Source organism: Lithobates pipiens, unplaced genomic scaffold (genome assembly GCF_037356315.1).
Source record: "Lithobates pipiens isolate NorthernLeopardFrog02 unplaced genomic scaffold, aLitPip1_a1.2 Scaffold_23, whole genome shotgun sequence".
Lineage (NCBI taxonomy): Eukaryota > Metazoa > Chordata > Amphibia > Anura > Ranidae > Lithobates > Lithobates pipiens.
In genome coordinates, this window is record NW_027507785.1 from 69,108,023 (window position 1) to 69,132,226 (window position 24,204).

General features: G+C 45.2%; 1 protein-coding gene across 3 annotated transcripts in view; it reads left to right on the top strand.

Moving 5' to 3' along the window:
- The window catches only part of PDZRN3 (PDZ domain containing ring finger 3), a 339,591-nt gene that overhangs the window by 291,384 nt on the left and 24,003 nt on the right, over positions 1 to 24,204 (top strand). For all 3 annotated transcript variants that reach the window (XM_077451823.1, XM_077451824.1, XM_077451825.1), the window contains 2 exons: positions 10,207 to 10,460; positions 19,564 to 19,651. In XM_077451823.1, the coding sequence (XP_077307949.1) occupies positions 10,207 to 10,460; positions 19,564 to 19,651 (342 nt within the window). The remainder of the gene's footprint in view (positions 1 to 10,206; positions 10,461 to 19,563; positions 19,652 to 24,204) is intronic.

The following is a 24,204-nucleotide window of genomic DNA, read 5'->3' on the forward strand; positions in this document are numbered from 1 at the left end:
AGAGGGATCGGAGTGGGCTTATTAGAGAGCTTGTATATTTCCAGCTCTCCTGATGGTTAGTGAAAGCCTCAGTGACTAGATGAATAGCTTGACAAAGAGTAACCAACGTGATTTTTATTGCTGTTTGAGCCCTTGATAATAACTGTTTTTGATACAAACACTATTAAATCCATTTATATATTCTTGACAAAAACCATTGAATGCGTAATTTCACATCAGTGTTTTGTAACCACCTGCCCAATCAGCATTGACAGTGGCGGAAGACAGAGCCAATCAGGTGTCTGTTACTCTCAGTTAACAGATTGAATGTGCTGATAGGAGATGAGAGCAGAGTGTTAACTTCCACGCTGTACTGGGTCTCTTTTATTATGCAATGTGGTATTGGGGTGATTATACTCATATGGCAGATGCTTTTCCCAATGAGTTGGGCCAGTCCAAACTGTATTTTAGGGCATGGCACAAGGGAAAGTTCACATAAATATCAGTTGCCCACGCAGGAGTTCTTTCGCATCAAAATAAAAATGAAAATTCAGAGCCACCTGGCTACCTCTGCCTGTGCTGCCCAGCTCCCCTGGTTCACTTGGCTCTTACAGCCTTTAGTCACCCGCAGCGCCCTCCTGCATGGCCCAATCCTGGCCTCTGGATAGGGGTTCAACCTGACTCCTGTAGCAAGACCTCTTGACTCCTGGCTGGGGGGGCTTCTCTGAACCCTGGGTGAGACCCTCTGTTTCTTGACAACTGGCTGTGGCTTCTCTGAACCCTGGGTGAGACCCTCTGTTTCTTGGCAACTGGCTGTGGCTTCTCTGATCCCTGGGGGAGACCCTCTGTCTCTTGACACCTGGCTGGGGCTTCTCTGATCCCTGGGTGAGACCCTCTGTTTCTTGACAACTGGCTGGGGCTTCTCTGATCCCTGAGTGAGACTCTGTCTTTTGACTCCTGACTGGGGCTCCTCTGACCCCTGGGTGAGACCCTCTGGCTGTTAAAACCTGGCTGGGGCTCCTTTGACCCCTGGGTGAGACCCCCCCCCCCGTCTCTTGACCAGTATTAATTTAAGCAAATTTTGATTTAGTTTACGTTTTAGTCTTAGCCCTTGTACACACGGTCGGACATTCCGACAACAAAATCCATCTGATTTTTTCCCGATGGATTTTGTCCGAAACTGGTGTTGCATACACACGGTCGGACAAAGTTGTCAGAAAATCCGATCGTTCGGAACGTGATGACGTTCGTTTGTTGTGACGAGACTATGTTGCGGCTAGTAGCCAATAGCTTTGGCCTGGTAATTAGATCTGAGCATGCGTGGCACTTTGTCCAGTCGGAATTCTCTACAAACGATCGGAAAACGTCAGATCGGATTTTGTTGTCAGAAAATTTGAGATCCTGCTCCCAAATTTTTTCCGCCGGAATTACCGCCGGAAAAAGTCTGATAGAGCCCACACACGATGGGATTTTCCGACAGTATAATCCGATTGGACTGTTTCCTTCTGAAATTTCTGAACGCGTGTACAAGGTCTTAGTCTTAGTCTTAGGACTAAAATGGCATTTTAGTTTTACTCCTATTTTAGTCTTCTGCAAGTGTTTTAGTTTTAGTTGTATGTAGTTAAATTGTAATGCATTACTTAAGCATTTCTCTACAATTTCCAAACTCATTATATACTGCTGCTGGAGTGAAAAATCAAATATGTTGTTATTAACCACTTGGGATCCGCGCTATTGCCGAATGACGGCATTAGCGCGGACCTAGATTGCCGGGACTACGTCTATTGACGTAGTCCCGGTTACGAGCGGCCTGCGCGCCCCCTGAGGGGCGCGCGCGGCACGCTCTGTGATCGGCGAGTCCGTGAGACTCGCCTGATCACCGATCCGTGTAAGGGGTCGATCCCGACCCCTTATCACGTGATCAGCTGTCAGCCAATGACAGCTGATCATGTGATAAAACGGAGCCGGTAATCGGCTAGTATTCCTCCTCGCGCTGACAGCGCGAGGAGAAAAAAAAAAGCCGATCGCCGGCGGCCGTGTTCGGGACATCAGTCCCGATCACGGCCAGCAATTCAAGCGGACACCTGCCCCCTGCCAGTGCCCACCTGCCACCCGCAGTGCCATCCTGAAATAAAGTAAGTGCCCCCCTGTCAGTGCCACCCAGCAGTGCCCATAGTGCCCACAGTGCCACCCAGCAGTGCCCACAGTGCCACCCAGCAGTGCCCACAGTGCCACCCACAGTGCCACCCAAAATCTGCCTCAAAGGTGCTGCACCCCAGTGCCGCCCATCAGTGCCCAGCAGTGCCACCCATCAGTGCCCAGCAGTGCCGCCCATCAGTGCCCAGCAGTGCCACCTATCAGAGCCACCTATCAGTGCCCATCAGTCCCATCTATCTGTGGTACCTATCAGTGCCCATCCGTGCCACTTATCCGTGCCACCCATCCGTGCCATCTTATCTGTGCCCATCTTTGCCCATCAGTGCCGCCTTATCTGTGCCCATCGGTGCCGCCTTATCTGTGCCTATTAGTGCCGCCTTAACTATGCCTATCAGTGCCCACCAGTGCAGCCTATCAGTGCCCACCAATGCAGCCCATCAGTGCCCACCAATGCAGCCCATCAGTGCCCACCAATGCAGCCTATCAGTGCCGCCTAATCAGCGCACTTCAATGAAGGAGAAAAATGACCCGTTTGCAAAATTTTATAACAAACTATTAAAACATGATTTTTTTTTTTTTTTTTTTTGCATCTTTTTTTGTTTGTTTAGCAAAAAATAAAACTCCGAGCTGTAACTAAATACCACCAAAAGAAAGCTCTATTTGTGGGAAAAAAATGATAAAAATTTCATTTGGGTACAGTGTTGTATGACCGCGTAATTGTCACTCAAAGTGCATCAGCGCTGAAAGCTGAAAATTGGTCTGGGACTGAGGGGGTTTAAGTGCCCAGTAAGCAAGTGGTTAATGGTTAGTTTTAAACATGCATTACAGACACAGATTTAGTCTTTATTTAGGTTAAACCGTTTTGTCAAGAATATTTGTGTTTTGACAAAAGGGTAACGTAAAATTACCCCCCCCCCCCCCCCCCCCAAAAAAAAGAATAACTCTTTGCGTGACTGTCATACCAACAGTAAAGCTTCCTGAGACCATTCATGTGTGCTTTTGGCTGCTTCTCAGCCAAGGGAATGGTGGGTCCACTCATTTTTGCCCAAGAACACAGCCATGAATAAATGGTACAAAAACATCCCCAGGCTCCGAGAAACAACTTCTCCTAACCATCTAACCATCTAAGAACAGTTTGGTAATAAACAACAATGCATCTTCCAGCATGATGGAGCTCCTTACCATAAGGCAAAAGTGATAACTAAGTGGTTTGGGGAAGTGGGAACAAAAAACTGAAATTTTGGGTCCATGGCCAGGAAACTACCCAGACCTTAATCCCTTTGAGAATTTGTGGTGGATCGGTGCTCATGGTCAATCCGACCTCAAGAGGCTGGTGAGTGAACCAAAAAAACATCACAAATTCTGACAAGCTGCAAGCATTGATTATGCAAGAATGGGCAATGCCACTGCCAGTGCCGGGGCTAGATCAATCAGGAATCAGGATGTGGCACAGATGAAGTTGATTGACAATGACAACATTCCATGATGCAAGGCCCAGGGTAAATTGCAGCAGAGCAGAGGTCTTGAAAAAGAAAGGTCAACTCAAGTCAACACTGCAAATATTGACTCTTTACATAAACTTAATGTAATTGTCAATAAAAGCATTTGACATTGACACTTATGGAATGCTTTAACAGATACAATGATCTGACACAAATGTCAGATCACGAATACAAGATACATACATACTGACACACTGATACATACTCCCACCCCATGTTGTTTGCGATTTGGCAAACTGACTCTTTCAGTTTGAGGAGTCTTGCGATCATGTTGAATGTACTTGACCAATGTGTGAGGCAGTCATTTAAAAGAATAAGGCCACAATGCTCCAATAGCTTCTGTGTTGCAATTGAAGACTTGCGGAAGAGGTTCACTATTGATCTTGCTTTATCGAGTATTCTCTTCACACTTGCCTCCTTATGCACCATGTGGACCACAAGTTGCAAGGTATGCACCACACATGGTGTCCGGTACGTGCCGATCTGTTGGTACCTAACAAGTGGAACACACAGCCAAATAAGCATAAAGTATATAAAAGGTTTATGTTCAGTTGACGAAAATGTGCTGTACTTTTAGTTTAGTTTTCGTCACTGTAAAAATGCTGCTGACGAAAACGTTTTCGTTGACTAAATTAACACTGCTCTTGACTCCTGGCTGGGCATCCTCTGACAACCGGGGTGAGACCCTCTGTCTCCTGGCTCTCACCTGGAGCTCCTCTGACTCTTGGGTGAGACCTTCTGTCTCCTGGCTCTCGCCTGGAGCTCCTCTGACCCCTGAGTGAGACCCTTTGTCTCCTGGCTCTCGCCTGGAGCTCCTCTGACTCTTGGGTGAGACCCTCTGTCTCCTGGCTCTCACCTGGAGCTCCTCTGACACCTGGGTGAGACCCTCTGTCTCCTGGCTCTCGCCTGGAGCTCCTCTGACTCTTGGGTGAGACCTTCTGTCTCCTGGCTCTCGCCTGGAGCTCCTCTGACTCTTGGGTGAGACCTTCTGTCTCCTGGCTCTCGCCTGGAGCTCCTCTGACTCTTGGGTGAGACCTTCTGTCTCCTGGCTCTCGCCTGGAGCTCCTCTGACTCTTGGGTGAGACCCTCTGTCTCCTGGCTCTCGCCTGGAGCTCCTCTGACACCTGGGTGAGACCCTCTGTCTCCTGGCTCTCGCCTGGAGCTCCTCTGACTCTTGGGTGAGACCTTCTGTCTCCTGGCTCTCGCCTGGAGCTCCTCTGACTCTTGGGTGAGACCTTCTGTCTCCTGGCTCTCGCCTGGAGCTCCTCTGACTCTTGGGTGAGACCCTCTGTCTCCTGGCTCTCGCCTGGAGCTCCTCTGACTCTTGGGTGAGACCTTCTGTCTCCTGGCTCTCGCCTGGAGCTCCTCTGACTCTTGGGTGAGACCTTCTGTCTCCTGGCTCTCGCCTGGAGCTCCTCTGACCCCTGGGTGAGACCCTCTGTCTCCTGGCTCTCGCCTGGAGCTCCTCTGACTCTTGGGTGAGACCCTCTGTCTCCTGGCTCTCGCCTGGAGCTCCTCTGACTCTTGGGTGAGACCTTCTGTCTCCACCGAAGATGGAAATTTTTATGTCACCCCCCTCCTCACAACTTATTAAAAAAATGCAAGGTGTTCTGGTGGCGGTGCAGAGTAAGTCCCCCCTGGTCAGTGTGCAGAGGGGTAGCTGCACACCAATTAAAGATTACAGCTGTTACTGTAGTAGCATCAACTACTACAGTGATTTCCTCAGGGTCCCTTAGGTATGTATACATTCTGCCAAACTGGACCAATGTAAGTATGCAATAAAGATCAGCTTTAAAGTATAAGCAAACCTCTAACCATGTAAAGCAACCAATTCCATTTAAAATAGAAATGAAAGGCAAAACATTTGTGTATAGATTATAAATACCTTTTTCCCCTTTTTTTTATTTTTATAAGTGATCACATAACCTCTGTTCTCAGCTGCATAGAGAGGTTGTGGAGGATAAACAACAGCACATCTATCTTCCCAATGAAAGGTTCTGCAGGAGGGGGTAGTCAGGACAGGTCTGATCATTGGAGGAGAGCAGGCTGAGCTCCCAGCACAGCTAGAGAACTGACTACGTTGGCCTGTCATGCTTAGTGTGGTCAGCTTTCAACCGGAAAGCAGAGGGACTGGCAAGAACATCATGAATTTCTCACAAAGGAAGCAATACAAAGAGGACAGGATGCTTTCATCATACAAGTACATGGTACAGTAAGCACATATGAAGTGGAATATGAAGTTTTGGGTTTACATGTTCTTTACCAAATGTCCCTCCTGCTTCACAGAGAATCCTAGAACTTATTGTCCCTTAGCACCAGGCCAGGCTCGGGTCACTAGAGCATTCCTTATGATCGCTGTCTTCATGAATTGTGTCAACACGTAAAATCTGTCCTTGAGGTTGTACCGTGTCTGTGCGGCGACAGTTCTCATTGTGCAGCGCTCAGCGTCGCACATAGCATTACAAGCAGCTTGACGGGCTCTGGGGTGTTTACAACAAACATTTCTAGTGATATTGATTGCAGCCTCCTGTATGATAAGCCTGTTTATTACCAGTAGCCTGAGGTGATCGATGCATTGCTCTGTCTGCGTCCTGATCTGAACACTGGCGGAGCTGAGATAACGCACGCACAAAGCGTCATTTAATTCACACAACGTACCTACATTAAAAGAGGCGGCAAAGGAGAAACATTCCATGTGTGAAATATAATTAGTCTATTAGACAGTCTCCCTGGAGTCATTGCAAGTAAATAAGGCCCCTGGTTCTACCGACATCACCGCGCTGAGACGTCTGACAGATTTCACTGTGAGTGACATATCTTGCCTGAAAGGAGATGACACTGAGGACATCTCTGTACACAATGAAGGGGAAGCATTGTGTCTGCAGCCAGTTACCTCTTTTATCTATATTTCAGAATACCGGCTGAATTTCATTTGTAGCATGGTGGCTGTAGCCTTTCAGAGCTGGGCTTTTGTATTCTGTTCCCATCAGGGACTCTGCCTGCAGATCTACAATTCTTCTCATGTATGCAAATAGGTTTTGGGTCTTCTTTACAGATGGCAATGCAATCTGATCTGAGAAGGCTTCCTATGCTGCAGAAAGCCTTCTTAGCAAGATATATTTTATGGCCAAAAATTTGTGACCATCACACCTCTATGAGCTTGTTGGACATATCATTCCAAACGCACAGACAATAATATGGAGCCCTCCTCAAGAGACATAACTAGAACCTACAGCACTCTGGTGCAAGAAACCACGAAGGCCCCCACCGACTTCTGACTGAGGCCCTACCCATTAATCACAGGGCCCTTTACTAGGGTTGCCACCTCATACCTTTAAACCCGAACACATATGAGTTACACAGGTTCTGAGACTAATTTAATGCAGAAAAGGCACTAAGTGAGTTTAATTACCACCTTAATCAGTCACTAAACATATGTTATTCATATATGTTCAGGTTTAAAGGGATGAGGTGGCAACCCTACCCTTTACTCCCATTGTGGGACTCTTTATTATTGTCCCACAGCGAGACACTTTTTACATGTTCTGCAGCAGACCCCCTTTCTGCTGTCTTGGGGCCCCCCGCAGCGGTGAAAGCCAAGGCCCAGTCGCAAGTGCAATCTTTGAGACCCCAGTATTTCCGCCACTTTCCTCCTCCCTTCCTTGCAGCTGTAGCAGCTCCACTTTTTCTTGGAATGATTTCCAGAACATTTAGGAGTGTGTTGGTTGGAATTTGTGCCTATTCAGCCAAAAGAGCATTTTGTGAGGTCGGGTATAGATGTTGGAAGAGAAGACCTGGCTCATAATCAGAGTTCCAGTTTATCCAAAGGTGTTCCATTGGGTTGAGGTCAGGGCTCTATTTGAACCATTCAGTTCCTCCACACCATACTCATCAAACTATGGGGGTTATTTACGAAAGGTAAATCCAATTTGTACTGCAAGTGCACTTTCAAGTGCAGTTGCTGTAGATCTGATGGAGACATGCAAGGAAAATAAAAACCAGCATTTTTACTTGTACATGATTGGATGATAAAATCAGCAGAGCTTCCCCTAATTTCAGAGCTTCTCCTCAGATCTACAGCGATCTACACTTGCAAGTGCACCTGTAGTGCAGAGTGGATTTCACTTTAGTAAATCAACCCTTATGCCCTTGTACACACGGTCGGAAATTCCGACCACAAAATCCGTCTGATTTTTTCCAACGGGTTTTGTCCGAAGTGGTGTTGCATACACACAGTCGGAAAGTTCGATCGTTCGGAACGGGATGACGTTCATACGTTACGATGGGACTACGTTCAGGATAGTAGCCAATAGCTTTGGTCTCGTAATTCGATCTGAGCATGCGTGCCACTTTGTCTGATCGGAATTCTCTACAAACGATCGGACAAAGTCCCATCGGATCATGTTGTCAGAAAATGTTATATCTAGCTCTCAAACTTTGTTGGTCGGACATTCCGATGGAAAAAGTCTGATGGAGCCCACACACAGATGGATTATCCGACTACACGGTCCGATCGGACATTTTTGGTCGGACGGTCCAATCGGACATTTTCCGTCAGAATGTCCGTCCGTGTGTACCGGGGCTAAGTCTTTATGGGGCTTCTGGAACAGAAAAGGGCCTTCTCCCAGCTATTTTACGAAAGGTTGGAAGTGCATAATTGTCTGGGGTGAGCAGCGCTCTCTAACCCCTTTGGGGATGTGTCTTTCCCTTGTTGAAAGTGCATATTTGTCTAAAATGTGTATTTTATGCTGTAGTATTAACAGTGCCCTTCACTGGAAACACGTGAATTTGGTAATTTTAAAGGGTGCCTATATAAAGTTGGCCATATCATTAATGTAGTGAGGTGTCCAGTGTAAGTAGCCAAGGGCTGTAATGTTGCCATGAAAGTGTAAGGCCGCGTACACACGGGCGGATTGTCTGCCCAACTAAGTCCGTCAGACAATCCGACAGACAGTCCGTTCAAAATTTGAATGAACGGACTTGACCACACACGATGAACAGACAGTCCGCTGAAAACGTGCGCGATGACGTGTACAGCACGTACGACGGGACTAGAAAAATGACGTCCAATACACTGCAATGCAACCTTCGGCCGTGTAAACCCTTTCTGAGCATGCGCCATACTTAGTTCGTCCAACTTGCCTACACACGAGCGGACTGTCCGCTGAAACCAAGTTTGGACGGACAAAACCAAGTTTCAGCGGACAAAATTACGGAAATTACGAAAGACAAAGTCCGTCAGACTGTCCGCTGAAAAAGTCAGCTGAAGCCCACACACGAGCAGATTGTCCGCTGAAACACGGTTCAGCGGACTAAGTTGGACAGACAATCTGCCCGTGTGTACGCGGCCTAAGAGAAAACAGGGAGCATCTTCTGCCAAGGCGGTGGATGTGTATGTTGTATATGTACAGACCTGTGTGTTTTCGCTGTTGAATACAACTATGGTTCTTTGGTTACCTTGCGTGGTCGTTTTCTCATGTGTCAATATACCCAGAGTGAAACTAAACCCTCCTATCCCTTACAGCTAAAGAAGCTGCCATCTTAGGCCGCGTACACACGGGCGGACTGTTCGCCCAACCTTGTCCGCTGAACAGTGTTTGGGCGGACAGTCCGCTCGTGTGTGGGGCTTCAGCGGACAGTTTCAGCGGACAGTTGGACGAACAAGGTCTTACGGAAATTCCGAAAAACTGTCCGCTGAAACAAGGTTTCAGCGGACTGTTCGCTCGTGTGTAGGCTTGTTCGGCCAACTAAGTCTCGCGCATGCTCAGAAAGGATTTCCACGTCGGAAGGTTGCATTGCAGTGTATTGGACGTCGAAATTTTCGATCCGTCGTGCGTGCCGAAACGTCATCGCGCACGGTTTCAGCAAACTGTTCGTCCGTCGTGTGTGGCCATGTCCGTCCATGCTAAGTTTGAGCGGACTGTTTGCCGAAACTGTTGGACGGACAAAGTTGGGCGAACAGTCCGCGCGTGTGTACGCGCCCTTTGACACTGTTTGATCTGCAGTTGCTATGATGCTGGACATATGATCAGTGATGAACTAGCCGTTTGATAGCTTGACAGTTTGGTTGAGAGCACAAGCAACTGTGACAGTTATAGTTCACGGTGTGCCTTGAAGGTAAATGTTTTGGGAAAAAGTTAAGTCGATGGGTTTAGTTCAGCTTTAACAAGCTCTGTGGTAATCTCCCATAAAATTTGCTCTTGGTTACATAATTTGTATGTGTGTAGATTTTCTCCCAGTGTTGATACTCTCATAGAGAGGGGTACACATGTTCAGGGATACGAGTCTCAGGTCGTCCCTTGTACATTTCCAAATATGTTGAACTGAGGTTTAAATTATAGAGGCTGGTTTTAATGTAATCCTTTGCTGATTGGCAGGGCTGAGCACCGTGGAATGTCTCCTGTTTGAGTACTTTTAGCGAAGAGACCCTCCTACATGCACTTGCCTTGCCAATCATAAATTCATGTGTGTGTGGTTGCCTCTTTGGTAGTCAACCAATTAAATAAAGTTCTACTGCAGCCGGTCAGCAAGGAATGGGTCATTTAATATGTGTTTTGTCTTCCTGCAGGTAAATGGAAAGGATCTATCTAGAGCCACCCATGACCAGGCAGTGGAAGCTTTTAAGACGGCCAAAGAACCTATTGTGGTCCAAGTTTTACGAAGAACCCCCCGCACAAAGATGTACAACCCTTCAGCCGGTGTGCAGATGATGGACGTGGAAACTCAGACTGAAATCACTTTTGAGCACATCATGGCTCTGACCAAAATGAGTTCCCCATCTCCTTCCGTAGCTGCACTGAATCCCTATCTTCTCAATGAAGAGTGAGTACTCACCTTTCATTGGTTATCATGTTACTTTGTCATTTATTAAACTATGCTGTATTACCAAGTTATCCTTACTGTCTAGTAAACAAAGATTTATTCTGGGATTTTGCAATGTATAAAAAATTGCTGCTTTAAATTATTTTGCTTAACGAAGATCAGTCATTTGAATGTTTATTTTACAGTTGTGTCCACTATGGAAGAAAGTACATATAGTATTTTGTCTCGTGTTTCTAAATTTTTATTAACCCTAGTTAGAAGTCTGAGGTCCGACCTGCCCCCGTCCCCTTCTGCTAAGGATGACAACAGCTATAAAGGAGACGGCTAATTCATAGCTGCTGCTTGTCTTGGCTGTAAACATTTTCTCCAGACAAATAATGTCAAGAGGAATGCAGGGGCTGAAACATCCCTCCTCTCTCTGCATTCCTCCTGCCGTTGCTTGTCTCAAGAAAGTGCTTACAGCCGAGACAGACTGCAGCTATGAGTTAGCCGTCTCCTTCATAGCTATTATAGGATTGGAAACGGCAGGAGGGAAATGGGGCAGATCAGACTCTATAACATGGGTTAGAAAGCAATTAGAAACATGGCACACAGTACTACATGTACTTACTGTACATTGATTAAACAAGTAGAGAGGCACCTCTGGGGGCAGTAGTTAAAATAACAAATGTAATAAGTAACAAATTGTGCACTCACATTTAAAAGAAGAATAGCAGGCATTGTTTACAAGTTTTCATGGACGTTTTCTCTCGAAATGGAATATGGCCATCTGATCAAGCTTGATCAGATGGCCATATTCCATTTTGGGGAAAACGTCCATGAAAACTTGTATACAATGCCTGCTATTCTTCTTTTAAATGTGATTGCACAATTTGTTGCCTATTGAATTTATTTTAACTACTGCACCCAGAGGCGCCTCTCTACTTGTTTAATCAATGTACAGTAAGTACATGTAGTACTGTGTGCCATGCTTCTAATTGCTTTCTAACCCATGTTATAGAGTCTGATCTGCCCCCTTTCCCTCCTGCCGCGTCCAATCCTACAATAGCTATGAAGGAGATTGCTAACTTGATTTTTGCAGTTTCTCTGGAACACGGTTTCACTCCTAACTGATGGCTGCCCTGTCTGCATACCTTTGGATTTTAGTTCCGATTGGACTAATTCATATATCATTAGAATTTGGACTTCTATCAGTCTCATATTTATATCTAATTTTACATAAGTTAATACATTGGAAGATATTTACAGTGATGATTCAGAATTGTGCGCCTATACTTGCTATGATGTTACTTACTGTCCATTGCCCCAGAGGGGGTAGAACTGTAAAATCAAAATTTTAATAATATATTTTCTTTAGAAAGAAAGCGTAATTTCTACTGGTAATAATGGTCTCTAGATACCTGTTTCTCTTTACATTGTGTGTCTGATTTTTATCTCTCTCCCAGGGCTGTAGTCCTAATAAGAGAGGGCATCTGTTAGGTACCTAGTAGTGGAGCCCGACTTGTAGGAGGAGACCTCTCTTGCACACTGAACAGGGCAGCAGGCAAGAACAGGGTCAGACAGTCTGGGTCGGCAGGCAATCAGGCAGGTGTAAACAGCAGGCAAAGGCAGAGTCGGTAAAACAGGCAGAGGTCGGCAACGGATCACAGGCAGAGACAATAGCAGGGTGAGGCAGGCCGGGTCAGATAGGAGAGAACAGAGAGGTCAGACGAAGCCGGTTCAGTATAGCAGGAAGGTAATCGGATACAGGTAGCAGGTCACAGAAGCTGAAGACGAAACAGCGTCGCACCAGCGCAGCTAAGGATCCTTTATGCGCTCAGTGGCACCAAACAGTGCTAACACGCACACACGTGCTTCTAATGCACACGTTTGCGCATACACGCGCGCCCAAGGAACGCGCTGATGCACAGCAATGGATGGGCGCCGTTGCTCAGTTCACAGAGGGGTGCGCAGGCACATGCGCACATGCATATGCGCCTGCCTACTGCTGGTAGGTCCCTGACAGCATCAAAGGAAGTGATGGTGCCATGGTAGAAGTAGGTGAGGCTAAATGGGTGTGTTTCAGAGGGTCGTGACTTAACAATCACGTAACCTCCACTACAGCAGATTAAGGCATTGTTGGAGCAGTATTGTTATCTCTGTGAGAGGTAATAAATACCTGGACATTTTACATTATTACTATTCAGCTACCATGGAACCATACAGTATAGCAGAGGCTAGGTCCACTTTAAACACTCCCTATCCCCTCACAGCTACGTATATGATCCATTAGACACCATGAAGAAGATGTCAAGTGCAAAAGGAGTCACTCACCCCAGTTGTCTGCCTTCTCCCTGTGCTATTACACACAAGGGTAGGGATTATCTTAGGTTCAGACTGAACTTGAAAGTTATCTGTCATTGCTGACCCTGCAACTGCATGTGTATAAAGGGGTAGGGATGCTCATGACATCATTGACCTAATATGGTAATTTTAGGTCAATAACATTGACCTAATATGGCTACACAGCCATATTAAGCCATTGATCCTTATAACATCATTGACCTAATATGGGCGCATCAATGACTTAATATGGCCATGTGGCCATATTAGGTCAATGATGTCATGGACATCCCCGTCCCTTTGTATACTTGCAGCTGCATAGTGGGGAATCCCCCACCCACAGCTTATTATCCAAGCAATGACAGGTAACTTCAGACTAACTTGGATTCAAACTGAACCCAAGCTCATCATTAGGGATGAGCTTGGGTGTGGACCAAACCTGGAAGTCAGCTCTCATTGCTGGGCCAATAAGCTGTGGATGGGAGATTGTCTGCTATGCAGCTGCACATATACAAAGGGATGGGGATACCATTGACATCACTGACCTAATACGACTACATGCTCATATTAAGTCAATGATGTTATGAGGATTGCTACACTATTGTGTTCATTAGCAGGGGGGGGGGATCTCACACCCGCAGCTCATTTGGTCTAGCAATGACAGCTAACTTTGGTTTTGGACGAACTCATGCCAGTACCCAAGTTTATCACTAGTGTCTAAGGACCGCGTTTCGATCCCATAACAACAACTACATTTTGTTCTGGGCATAACGGTCTGATTGCTTAAGGCAATACGGATGTGTATTCTTTCAGAAACTTCGTTTGTGAATTCTCAGGTGAATGGAGACAGAAAACTGTTTCATAGCTCAGTGAATTAGCCATGTGCCCCTCCTCTCTAACTTGTCGTTATCTGTGAATCACTCCGAATCTGAAGTCCACTGGGGACATATGGAAACATCAAGAGATAATTAATACGCCTATGTAATGAAGCATGGACGGCTAATTTGTGTCAGCAGACTCTCCTGTTTTTTTTAGAACTGCCGACAGTAGCACATTTTCAGGCTTACAATGATATCCTCTGGGGAATTGTACTGTATCATATCTGTTAGATACAAACAGTTCAGGAAGACTTTCTGCAGTCCTGGATTCATGGTGGTTGTCATTTACTAAAGACTTGTCACATCTCTGTATCATGATGCAAAATGGCCTTCTCAAGAGTTAGGTCTCATGCATCCTGGGTGTTTCACCCTGGTGCATGAGATCCTGGCATTTTGGTGTGCAACTCTGAATTCTGGCCATTCGTCCCTGGGCACCCTATACCTTGGTACCACTTAGTGCACCATCCAGCCATAGAAGATTTTAGCCTCTTGTAGAGTTTTACAGGCTGCCGACAGCAGGACTTAAAGCAGAGTTCCACCCAGAAAGGGAACTTTCGCTGATCCGGTTCCTCCCCCCTCCAGAGTCACATTTGGCACCTTTCAGGGGGGAGGGGGGGGAGCAGATAACTGTCTTATCCAGGTATTTGCTCCCACTTCTGGCGAAAAAACGAAGTAGAATTTGCGGCAAACTACGCCATGTCCGGCCCCTCTTCCGCTCCCCGCCCCCCCAACTGTCTTTTGGGAGACACACAAGTCCCAGAAGACCGCAGAGACCATTCAGGACATGCAGCGTGACTCGCGCAGTAGGAAACAGGCTGTGAAGTAATTCCCTTACTGAAGATGCCGGTGCCTCCACGGGTCGGCTTCGGGTGAGGACATTGCGGGCACCCTGGTCAGGTAAGTGTCCTTATTAAAAAAGTCAGCAGCTAAAGTATTTGTAGCTACTCACTTTTCATTTTTTTTTTTTTGCAAGTGGAACTCCGTTTTAATGGTGCACCTACTGCCCACACCTAAATGCCAGGATCTCATACATTCGTGCATCAAAACTAAATTCCCGGTATGCACAAGGCCTAAAGCTGACCATGCACAACTACAGCAAGAGCTCTGCAAGTCTACAGCATGAAAATTCAGTCACAGTGACCCCTGTGGGGGAATGACTATTGCACAACATAACTGAACCAGAACTTGCAAAGTTGATCTAGAGTCATGCAATGCGGACTTGCTACAATTGTGCAACAAACTTGTGAAGCCTGGCAAGTCTAAGGCCCCTTTCACACATGTGGGTCGTATGTCCGTATTTCATCCACCCGTTTTCAGATTAAAAACGGACATACATGCATCCCTATGGGATAGCGGGTGTCAGCGGATGAACATCTGCTGACACCCGATATCATCCGTCTCTGCTATGGTCCGATTCTACAGATGGAGGAAAATCGTATTTTTCTATCCATCTGCAGAGCGGATCGGATGAACAGACGGTCCGTATTCATCCAATCCCCCATAGAGGAGAGCGGATATCTGACAGGACTGTCACTGCACTGTGTGCAGGGACCATCCTGTCATCCGCCAGCTCAGCGGGGATAAACTGAGCGATCTCTGCTAAGCAAGCGGATGTTCACGGGGCGGATCATTACGGATCCGTCCCATGTGAAAGGGGCGTTAAGCCCCATACACACTATAAGTTTTTCCAAAACCATATAATATGAGGTCAAAGCTTAGGAGTTTCAATTTGTATGCAATCAGGCAGGCCCTTCACTACATGGTTTTGGTAAACCTGAAGGAGAAACTCAGCAGAAAAACTGATAGTGTGTATGGGGCTTAACAATAGCTTAGCAAGTCATTATCAAACTTGCAGCACAACTGCTTGCTATCTGGGAATAGATTTCCTCCAGGCTGAATGAAAGTATTCAAATGGAAACCTCTATCCATGCTAACAGCATTGATAGATGAACCCCCCTGGGCAAAAAAACAAAGCAAAAAACATTCAGCTATTTCCTAGATTTTCTTTGATTTAAACCAGAAAACACCATATTTTGCCACTAGATGGTGCTAAGTATCATATGAATTTCCTATGATATTTAGCTTCATCTAATGGCCAAATTAGGTACTTTCTCCTTTAGATCAATATAAAACATTTGTCCAGCACAGGAAAAAGTCAGATAACCTTGTTTTTTCCCATTCGCGCAGAACATGTACTTGCATATTCTGTGGGCGAATTGCTATGTGATTTTTTTATAAATATACCCCAATGTGTGACAGCTATTGCACGGTTATTGCACGGTAGAACAAGCTCACCGCACACCTACAAGAATGAGCTTAATCTATTGTATTCTCACAGGTGGAGCTGGTGGCTGTCAGAATACCTGAACAGTTAGGGCAGCTGATTGGCTGCAATCACTGTTCGGCTGACAGTTTTGCTACAGGCTCCTTCAACAAAAACGTAATTAAATTTTAAAAGTGACAACTGTGACACAGAGGTGGACTGATCAGGTCCCTGCAGTCTGCTCTTTGGAGTGGCGGGTGTCAGCAGACATCTGATCTTATCCACTAAAAGCAAACAGATGGAGAATCCATTTCCCATCCAAGTGACGGATCAAATGTCAGTCTGGTGTAAACGGACAGGCGATCTGTTTACATCCAACTGCCCATAGAGGAGAGCGGGCTATGTCTGTGTATAAGTGGAGTAGACCACGGACCAGCCATCGGTCTGTTGAGCGGGGATCAGCAAACGCCAACAAAGCCCACCCTCATCAGTTATTTCTTCTCATTTCACTATCCAATTAAAGGCTGGGGGAGGAGCAAGACCTGTAATGCCGCGTACACACGACCAGACTTTTCAACGGACTAGGTCTGACGGTCTTCCCGATGGCGTTTCAGCAGAGGTCCGACGGACTTTCTGAACGAAACGGACTTGGCCACACACGACCAGACTAAGTCCATTCGAAAGTCCGTTTTCGTTTTGAACGTGATGGCGTAAATGGGACTAGGAAGTTCAATAGCCAATAGCTGCCCTTGCGTCGTATTTGGTCCATCGTATAGATTTGAAACATGTTTTATTTCTAGGTCCGTCTGACTTTTGGGGAAAAAAAGTCCGCTAGAGCCCACACACGATCAAATTTTTGTATTTTTCTTGAATGTTTTGTATATGTGTCTTTGGAATGATATAGAATGTTTTATATGTGTATAATAACTTAATAAAAATAATTGAAAACAAATAAACAGGGCTGTGCTTTGTGGCAGAGCTGTGTAGATCTCAAAACTGGATGCGCAGAAATACAAATCCTTTGGCTGGTGAATCAGAACTTCAGGAACAGAACAAACAAAACGTAACAAATTAGACTTTGCAAATAAGTCCAAAAGTGTCTGAATCTAATAATTGCTTTGTTAGGAAAAGCAGTAAGTCAGATTTCCTTCTTTATGTGCGTTCTGCAACATGGCGGGCGAAAAGAGAACAACAGCCACAAGGCCAGATCGTCCTTCAGACACTTCTGATGGCGGTGGCCTGTGTGTAGTCGACCGTCCTCCTCTAATCAGCTTTTATCTCGCGTTTAATTATGTCTGACAGGAAAAAATTTTTGTTCAGCACGTCTTTTGACTCCGCTGGGTTTTAGTCAGCAACGGCGGCGACATTTTCCCGCCACCCCGCTTAATGGTAATCCCTCGGAATAAACAGAGGAATGATGTTTGGAGGATGATGTTCCAGGCCAGTGGCGGAGCGCATCGTTTTTTCCTGATGAGCCGAACATCCAGATGAAGCCATTAGCTTCGAACGATCCCGCTTCCTACATGCAAATGAAGGCAATAATTAGAAACTTAGATGCGCGGAAGCCGATGGAGTGTCAGGCAAGAGCAAGTTTGAAATAACCAGCTGAGAAAGGGAATTCCAGCTCAGCGGGCCCCAGACACGCCGCAGCTTGGCGGCCCCGGCAGGTCACAGTCGGAGAGTGACAGGCATTCCGGAGCTGTGCCAGCGACTGTCAACACTTTTCACTGACAAAACGTCAAGGCCGCCCCCCCCGGCAGCTGCTGTGACTGGATTTCACGCCCGATTTCAGTCTACTGGTGACAGAAAGATGCCAAAGCTGATTACGTGTCACCATGTTCTGTTTTAGTTTAGCCAATGCAATTCACATCTAAGGTTGCCCATACACGTAGCGATTTGTAATCAGTTTAAATACAAGAGATCACAAATATTTGATATATCATTGATTTAAACGATATATCAAATATTTGTGTGATATATCATTTAAATGATATGATTTTTTTCTTAGAACTCACACTTACCTAGGTGGATGCTGCATCTGTCCCTGCTGGCTCTAAGACTGAGAACTGAGCAATCAAACACCGCCGATCACTCAGTTCTCAGTGCTTTGTAAACAGACAGCAGTGACTGTCAGTCACCGCTGTCTGCTCTGCCTCCCCCCTCCGCTCACTGAAGCACTGAGCTGTGGAGGGGATGGGAGCGTCTGCCTCAGGCTCTCAGCGACTCTCTGGGAGGCTGAGCCAGATACTGATCAAGGCTCCTGTGTGGATCCTGACCAATCTTTCCCAAGCCTGGACCGGCTCTGTGAGGTCAGCTGAAAATGGGTGGCAGGAGTACAGAACTAACTGCAATCCTGTTATCCACAGGAGAAATAAAGCCAAACGAGCTGTGGCTTTACTTCTCATTTAAAAGGACAGGTCCAATTTAAAGCGAGGTTTCACCCAGAAATGGTACTTCCTCTGATGGATCCCCCCCCCCCCTGGTACCACATTCATTTGGTACCTTTCGGGGGGGGGAGGGGGTGTGGGGCTAGCAGATACCTGTCAAATCTAGGTATCTGCTCCCACTTCCGGGGAAAGATCTACGCATCTACAAAAATAAACAGCATTTTAGCTCGCAAATGATTGGATGGTAAAATCAGCAGACCTTCCCCTCATTTCAGATCTACCCCTTAGATGTAGAGTGACTGCACTTCCAATTGCACTTTCAGTGCACTTTCAAGTGCACTTGTAGTGCAAAGTGGATTTGCCTTAGGTTAATAACCACCTGACACTTTTTGAGGACCAGTGACACTAATACAGTGATCAGTGCTAAAAAAAAAAAAATGCACTGCCACTGTACTAAAGGAAAGGGGTTAACATCAGGGGCAATCAAAGGGTTAAATCTATTCCTGGGGAGTGCTTGCTAACTGTGTGGGGGATGGTCTGACTGGTAGAAGAGAGAGATCTGTATTCCTGCTTAGCAGAAACACAAGATCGCCATCTTCTCCCCTGTCAGAACACAGATCTGCCTTGTTTACATAGGCAGACCAGCATGCTGACTCTGTCTGGAGAGATCGCCGGGTGCCAGCGAACATCGGGTTCTGCCAGAACCGCTGATTGGCTTCCGATGTGTCCAATCACAGTGGGAGCGGGCCGCCCCAGACCCAGAAGAAGCCGCAACGTACATGTACGTTGTTTTGCGCAGCCGGGCCGCCCTGCCGCAGTAAATGTGCGGTGGGTGGTCCGAAAGCAGTTAGAACGCATCGCCATTATAAATATGATATGATTAAATGTGAAACAAATATTTTGCTTTGCTTTGGCTGAGTTGTTTTTATTTTTCGGTCATTTTTCTGGCATCCACTGTAAATAGAAGTAGCAGGTTACAGCTCGCGCGCTCGCACATCACACACCTTCCCGTTATATTAATGAATTTCAGCTTTTCAAAGGTAACGGAATCCAGTTCTGTCGCAGACAAATGATATCAAAGGATCCTTCTTATTATCTTTTCGGCTAAGTTTTAATTATGAATAATACGGGTCGGAGGTTCCTGCACTTTTGACAAGAGGTCTTTATGCAAATGAGAATAACGGAATAATTGCTCATTAGGTAGAGAAGGGGGCGTGTTCTGAAATCTTTGCCATTTTCTTTTTTTTTTGTAGGCACTCGCCACTTCACGAATACTTTGACCCCAACGACTTCATGGGAGGCTTGCACCAAGATATCGACAGAGATGAACTAGAGTTAGAGGTAGGTTCTTTTATGATGTTGTCGGGCCAATTAAGCGTTTTTAGGTGGCGTGCAGATAGATAATTATTTTGTAAACAAACATTTTACGAATGGAGGCTAATCACTCATTTCTAGGGTGTGTTAATACAAAAGAACAACATTATTTATATCACTCCATGTAAAATAAAGAGGCATTCTTGTGGAATGCATTACAGAAATCATGTGACCAAATGCCTAGGCTTTTTTTTTTATGCGAAAAACACTGGAAGGGGCCCAGAGCAGCATTTTCTCCAGGAAATTTCATACCTTCTGTTTTTCTCTTTTTTATTCATTCCAGCAAGACTGATAAAGCCAAAATTTTAAAAGAAAACACTATGTTACTCCCAACAGTTCATATTCCTGATATGTGTCTGCTGTACCATGTACTTGTGTCGAGTATCTTGTTCTCTTTGTATTTCTTCCTTTGTGTGAAATACCTGGTGCTCCTGTAAGTCCCCCTGCTCTCCTATTTCAACTATGCTAGGCATGAGAGCACATCGATCCCAGTATGGTCAGTTTTCTGGCTGTGGCGGGAGAACAGCCTGCTTGTCCTCCAATAATCAAACTGGTGCTGCATAGCCATTCACTTGGGAGATCAGTGTACTGCTGTTTCTCCACCTCTAGCTCTCCAAGCCCCGTATGCATCTGAGAACAGAAAAAGAAAGAAAAAGTATGTGTAACGTTTATATATACAGTATCTCACAAAAGTGAGTACACCCCTCACATTTTTGTAAATATTTTATTCTATCTTTTCATGTGACAACACTGAAGAAATTCCATGTTGATGCAATGTAAAGTAGTGAGTGTACAGTTTGTATAACAGTGTACATTTGCTGTCCCCTCAAAATAACTCAACACACAGCCATTAAATGTCTAAACTGTTGGCAACAAAAATGAGTACACCCCTAAGTGAAAATGTCCAAATTGGGCCCATAGTGTCAATATTTTGTGTGGCCACCATTATTTTCCAGCACAGCCTTCACCCTCTTGGTCATGGAGTTCACCAGAGCTTCACAGGTTACCACTCCTCCATGATGTCATCACAGAGCTGGTGCATGTTAGAGACCTTGCGCTCCTCCACCTTCCGTTTGAGGAAGGTGGAGGAGGGTTTAGGTCTGGAGACATGCTTGGCCAGTCCATCACCTTTACCCTCAGCTTCTTTAGCAAGGCAGTGGTCATCTTGGAAGTGTGTTTGGGGTTGTTATCATTTTGGAATACTGCCCTGCGATCCAGTCTCCGAAGGGATGGAATCATGCTTCAGTATTTTACAGTACATGTTGGCATTCATGGTTCCTTCAATGCAGCCCCAGACCATGACACTCCCACCACCATGCTTGACTGTAGGCAAGACACACTTGTCTTTGTACTCCACACCTGGTTGCCGCCACACACACTTCACACTATCTGAACCAAATACGTTTATCTTTTTCTCATCATACCACAGGACATGGTCCAGTAATCCAGTTCCAGTAAGTCTGCTTGTCTTCAGCAAACGGTTTGCGGGATTTCTTGTGCATTATCTTTAGAAGAGGCTTCCTTATGGGACGACAGCCATGCAGACCAATTTGATGCAGTGTGCGGCGTATGGTCTGAGCACTGATAGGCTGACCCCCCACCCTTTTAACCTCTGCAGCAATGCTGGCAGCACTCATACATCTATTTCCCAAAAACAACCTCTGGATATGACACTGAGCACGTGCACTCAGCTTCTTTAGTTGACCACGACGAGGCCTGTTCTGAGTGGAACCTGTCCTGTTAAATCACTGTATGGTCTTGACCACCATGCTGCAGCTCAGTTTCAGGGTCTTGGCAATCTTCTTATAGCCTAGGCCATCTTTATGTAGAGCAACAATTCTTTTTTTCAGATCCTCAGAGAGTTCTTTGCCATGAGGTTCCATGTTGAACTTCCAGTGACCAGTATGAGAGAGTGAGAGCAATAACACCAAATTTAACACACCTGCTTCCCATTCACATCTGAAACCTTGTAACACTAACGAGTGACATGACACCGGGGAGGGAAAATGGCTAATTGGGCCCAATTAGGACATTTTCACTTAGGTATGTACTCACTTCTGTTGCCAGCGGTCTAGACATTAATGGCTGTGTGTTGAGTTATTTTGAGGGGACAGCAAATTTACACTGTTATACAAGCTGTACACTCACTACTTTACATTGTAGCAAAGTGTCATTTCTTCAGTGTTGTCACATGAAAATAATAATAAAATATGTACAAAAATGTGAGAGGTGATACTGTGTGTGTGTGTGTGTGTGTGTGTGTGTGTGTGTGTGTGTGTGTGTGTGTGTGTGTGTATATATATATATATATATATATATATATATATACACACACACAGTAGGTGAGGATTCACATATATACGTAAAGTAAATGTATCTTTAAAAATAATGAGCACACATATTGGTACCTGAATTGAATGAGTAGTGTCCCTTGTGCTGGTAGCTTCTCTCTTGGGTGAAATTTTCCTCTGTGCCCCCCCCCCATACCTTCATTAAGCCTTTGGACCTGTCATACACACTCATCCAGAGTGCTGATGATGCCTGTCCTTTCCACCCAGCCTCCTTCATTCATAGAAGCCGTACTATAGGTTTCCACAATGAAAAGTTCTGTATGAATGGAGGATAGGCGGTTGGATGAAAGGTCCGCCTCCTCCTTTCATAGAGCACTCTTCATTTAATTTCACTTTTTTTTTTCTTTTAATTTTCTCCATTGGAGAAATAGCGCTTCTTTGCTGTTTCTCCTTTCACTGTCCAGTCACAGGCTGGGAAGGGTCCAGAGGAGGTGGGTTGAATAATTCTAACTATCAAACTGAGGACATCTAGTGGTACAAGTAAAGTATAGCGTGGGGGAAATCTCAATTGAAAGAGAATATTGTAGCAAAAGTTTAGTTTTTTTTATGATTTATTGCGTAATTTGTTTTTATCTTGTGATTTTTTTATCTTGTGGTCTAGTATAGCTCCTCTTTAAAGCAGTTGAATAATGACATGCAGAGTGCAGTAACTCATAGCAGCCTGTTATATTTCAATTTGCGGTTAAAGCAGAGCTAAACCTTTACCATGACATGTGCCCTAAATGCACATTGGCTGTGCTGTAAACGCACACTGAGCTGCGCATGCACAGCTTAGTATACATAAATGCTGACAGGCAAGGAGAAGGGTTGATAAGAAAAAAAACAAAAACAAGGTATTTTCTGTCATATAAATATTAGTTTTTTTATTTTTTATTATTACTTTAATTAATTGCATTTGTTACTGCGTCTTGCTGCTCTTTGCACAATGCTGTTTGCATTGAATGAGCCTAAGAAGATCATGTGGTTTTTAGACCAAACAAGAAAAGCGTGTAAAGAAATAATAATTCCATCAAAGCAAACTTTCTAAAGAAAGAAAAACTTTGGTCTCCCAGCTGTATAAATCAGACAGGAATGTCAGTGACATTTACCTTGTTTTGCTTCATGAGCAGTGATCACTGACATGCCGGTAAGGGGAGATTAGCAATTTAGTCATCTGTCAAACGGTGTTTTCATAAATTATTCACCGCAGCATGTTTTACTCCAGTCAGGCGGTGTGTCGCTTTGTACGCTGCAGAATGACATCTTAAATACGGTGACGGTGGCTTCTGTTCGAAGAGATCGGTGATTAGAAATGATGGATCTTGAGGGACTACAAGTCCCAGCACACAGGAATGCTTTGATTGGTAGTTCCTCACCATCTGTTGCATTGCAGGGCTCTGAGGCTATTTTTTTTTTAATCAGTATATAATAAGAGAGGGGGATGCCCCAGCAATGTGATGGTGAGCACTATTAAAGGAAAGCTCTAGTCAAATGTCAATATTAACCCTTTTAACCCCTCCCTGCCCAGGCCAGTTTTCAGCTCTGTTGTACTTTGAATAACAATTGCGCGGTCATGCAACACTGTACGCAAACAACATTTTTATCATTTTTTTCACCCAAATAGAGCGTACTTTTGGTGGTATTTAATCACCAGTGTGTTTTTTTTTATTTTTCGCCAAAAAAACAAAAAAAGACCAAACATTTAAAAAAAAAAAGTTTTCTCCGTTTTTGTTTCTGTTATAAAATTTTGCAAATAAATAATCTTTTGTGATAAATTTAGCCCAAACTGTATTCCGCTACATTTCGTGGAAATAACCCAAATCAGTGTTTATTCTTTAGTCTGTAGGAAAGTTATACACAAACTATGGTGAACACACGCGGTCACAGATTGCGCCGCAGGGTGGCCCATGGGGCGTGCGCAGGGCATATTCTGGGAGGACGTCATACGACGTCCACCCAGAATGGCGATTGTCCAGCCTGCTGTCAAATGATGGCTGGGCAGGACATTCGTCATTCCGGGTGGACGACGGTGGCTAGTGGAAGTGGTTACACTTTGAGTGGTATTCAGGATGCACAGGGACAGCCTTCTCCATTTCCGCAAGGCTAATAGATCAAAGAGTGTCACATGAAAAACCCCTAGGAGTTCAAAGTCTTTATTGTTACAAGCAGGGCACTAGACAGCCAATGCGT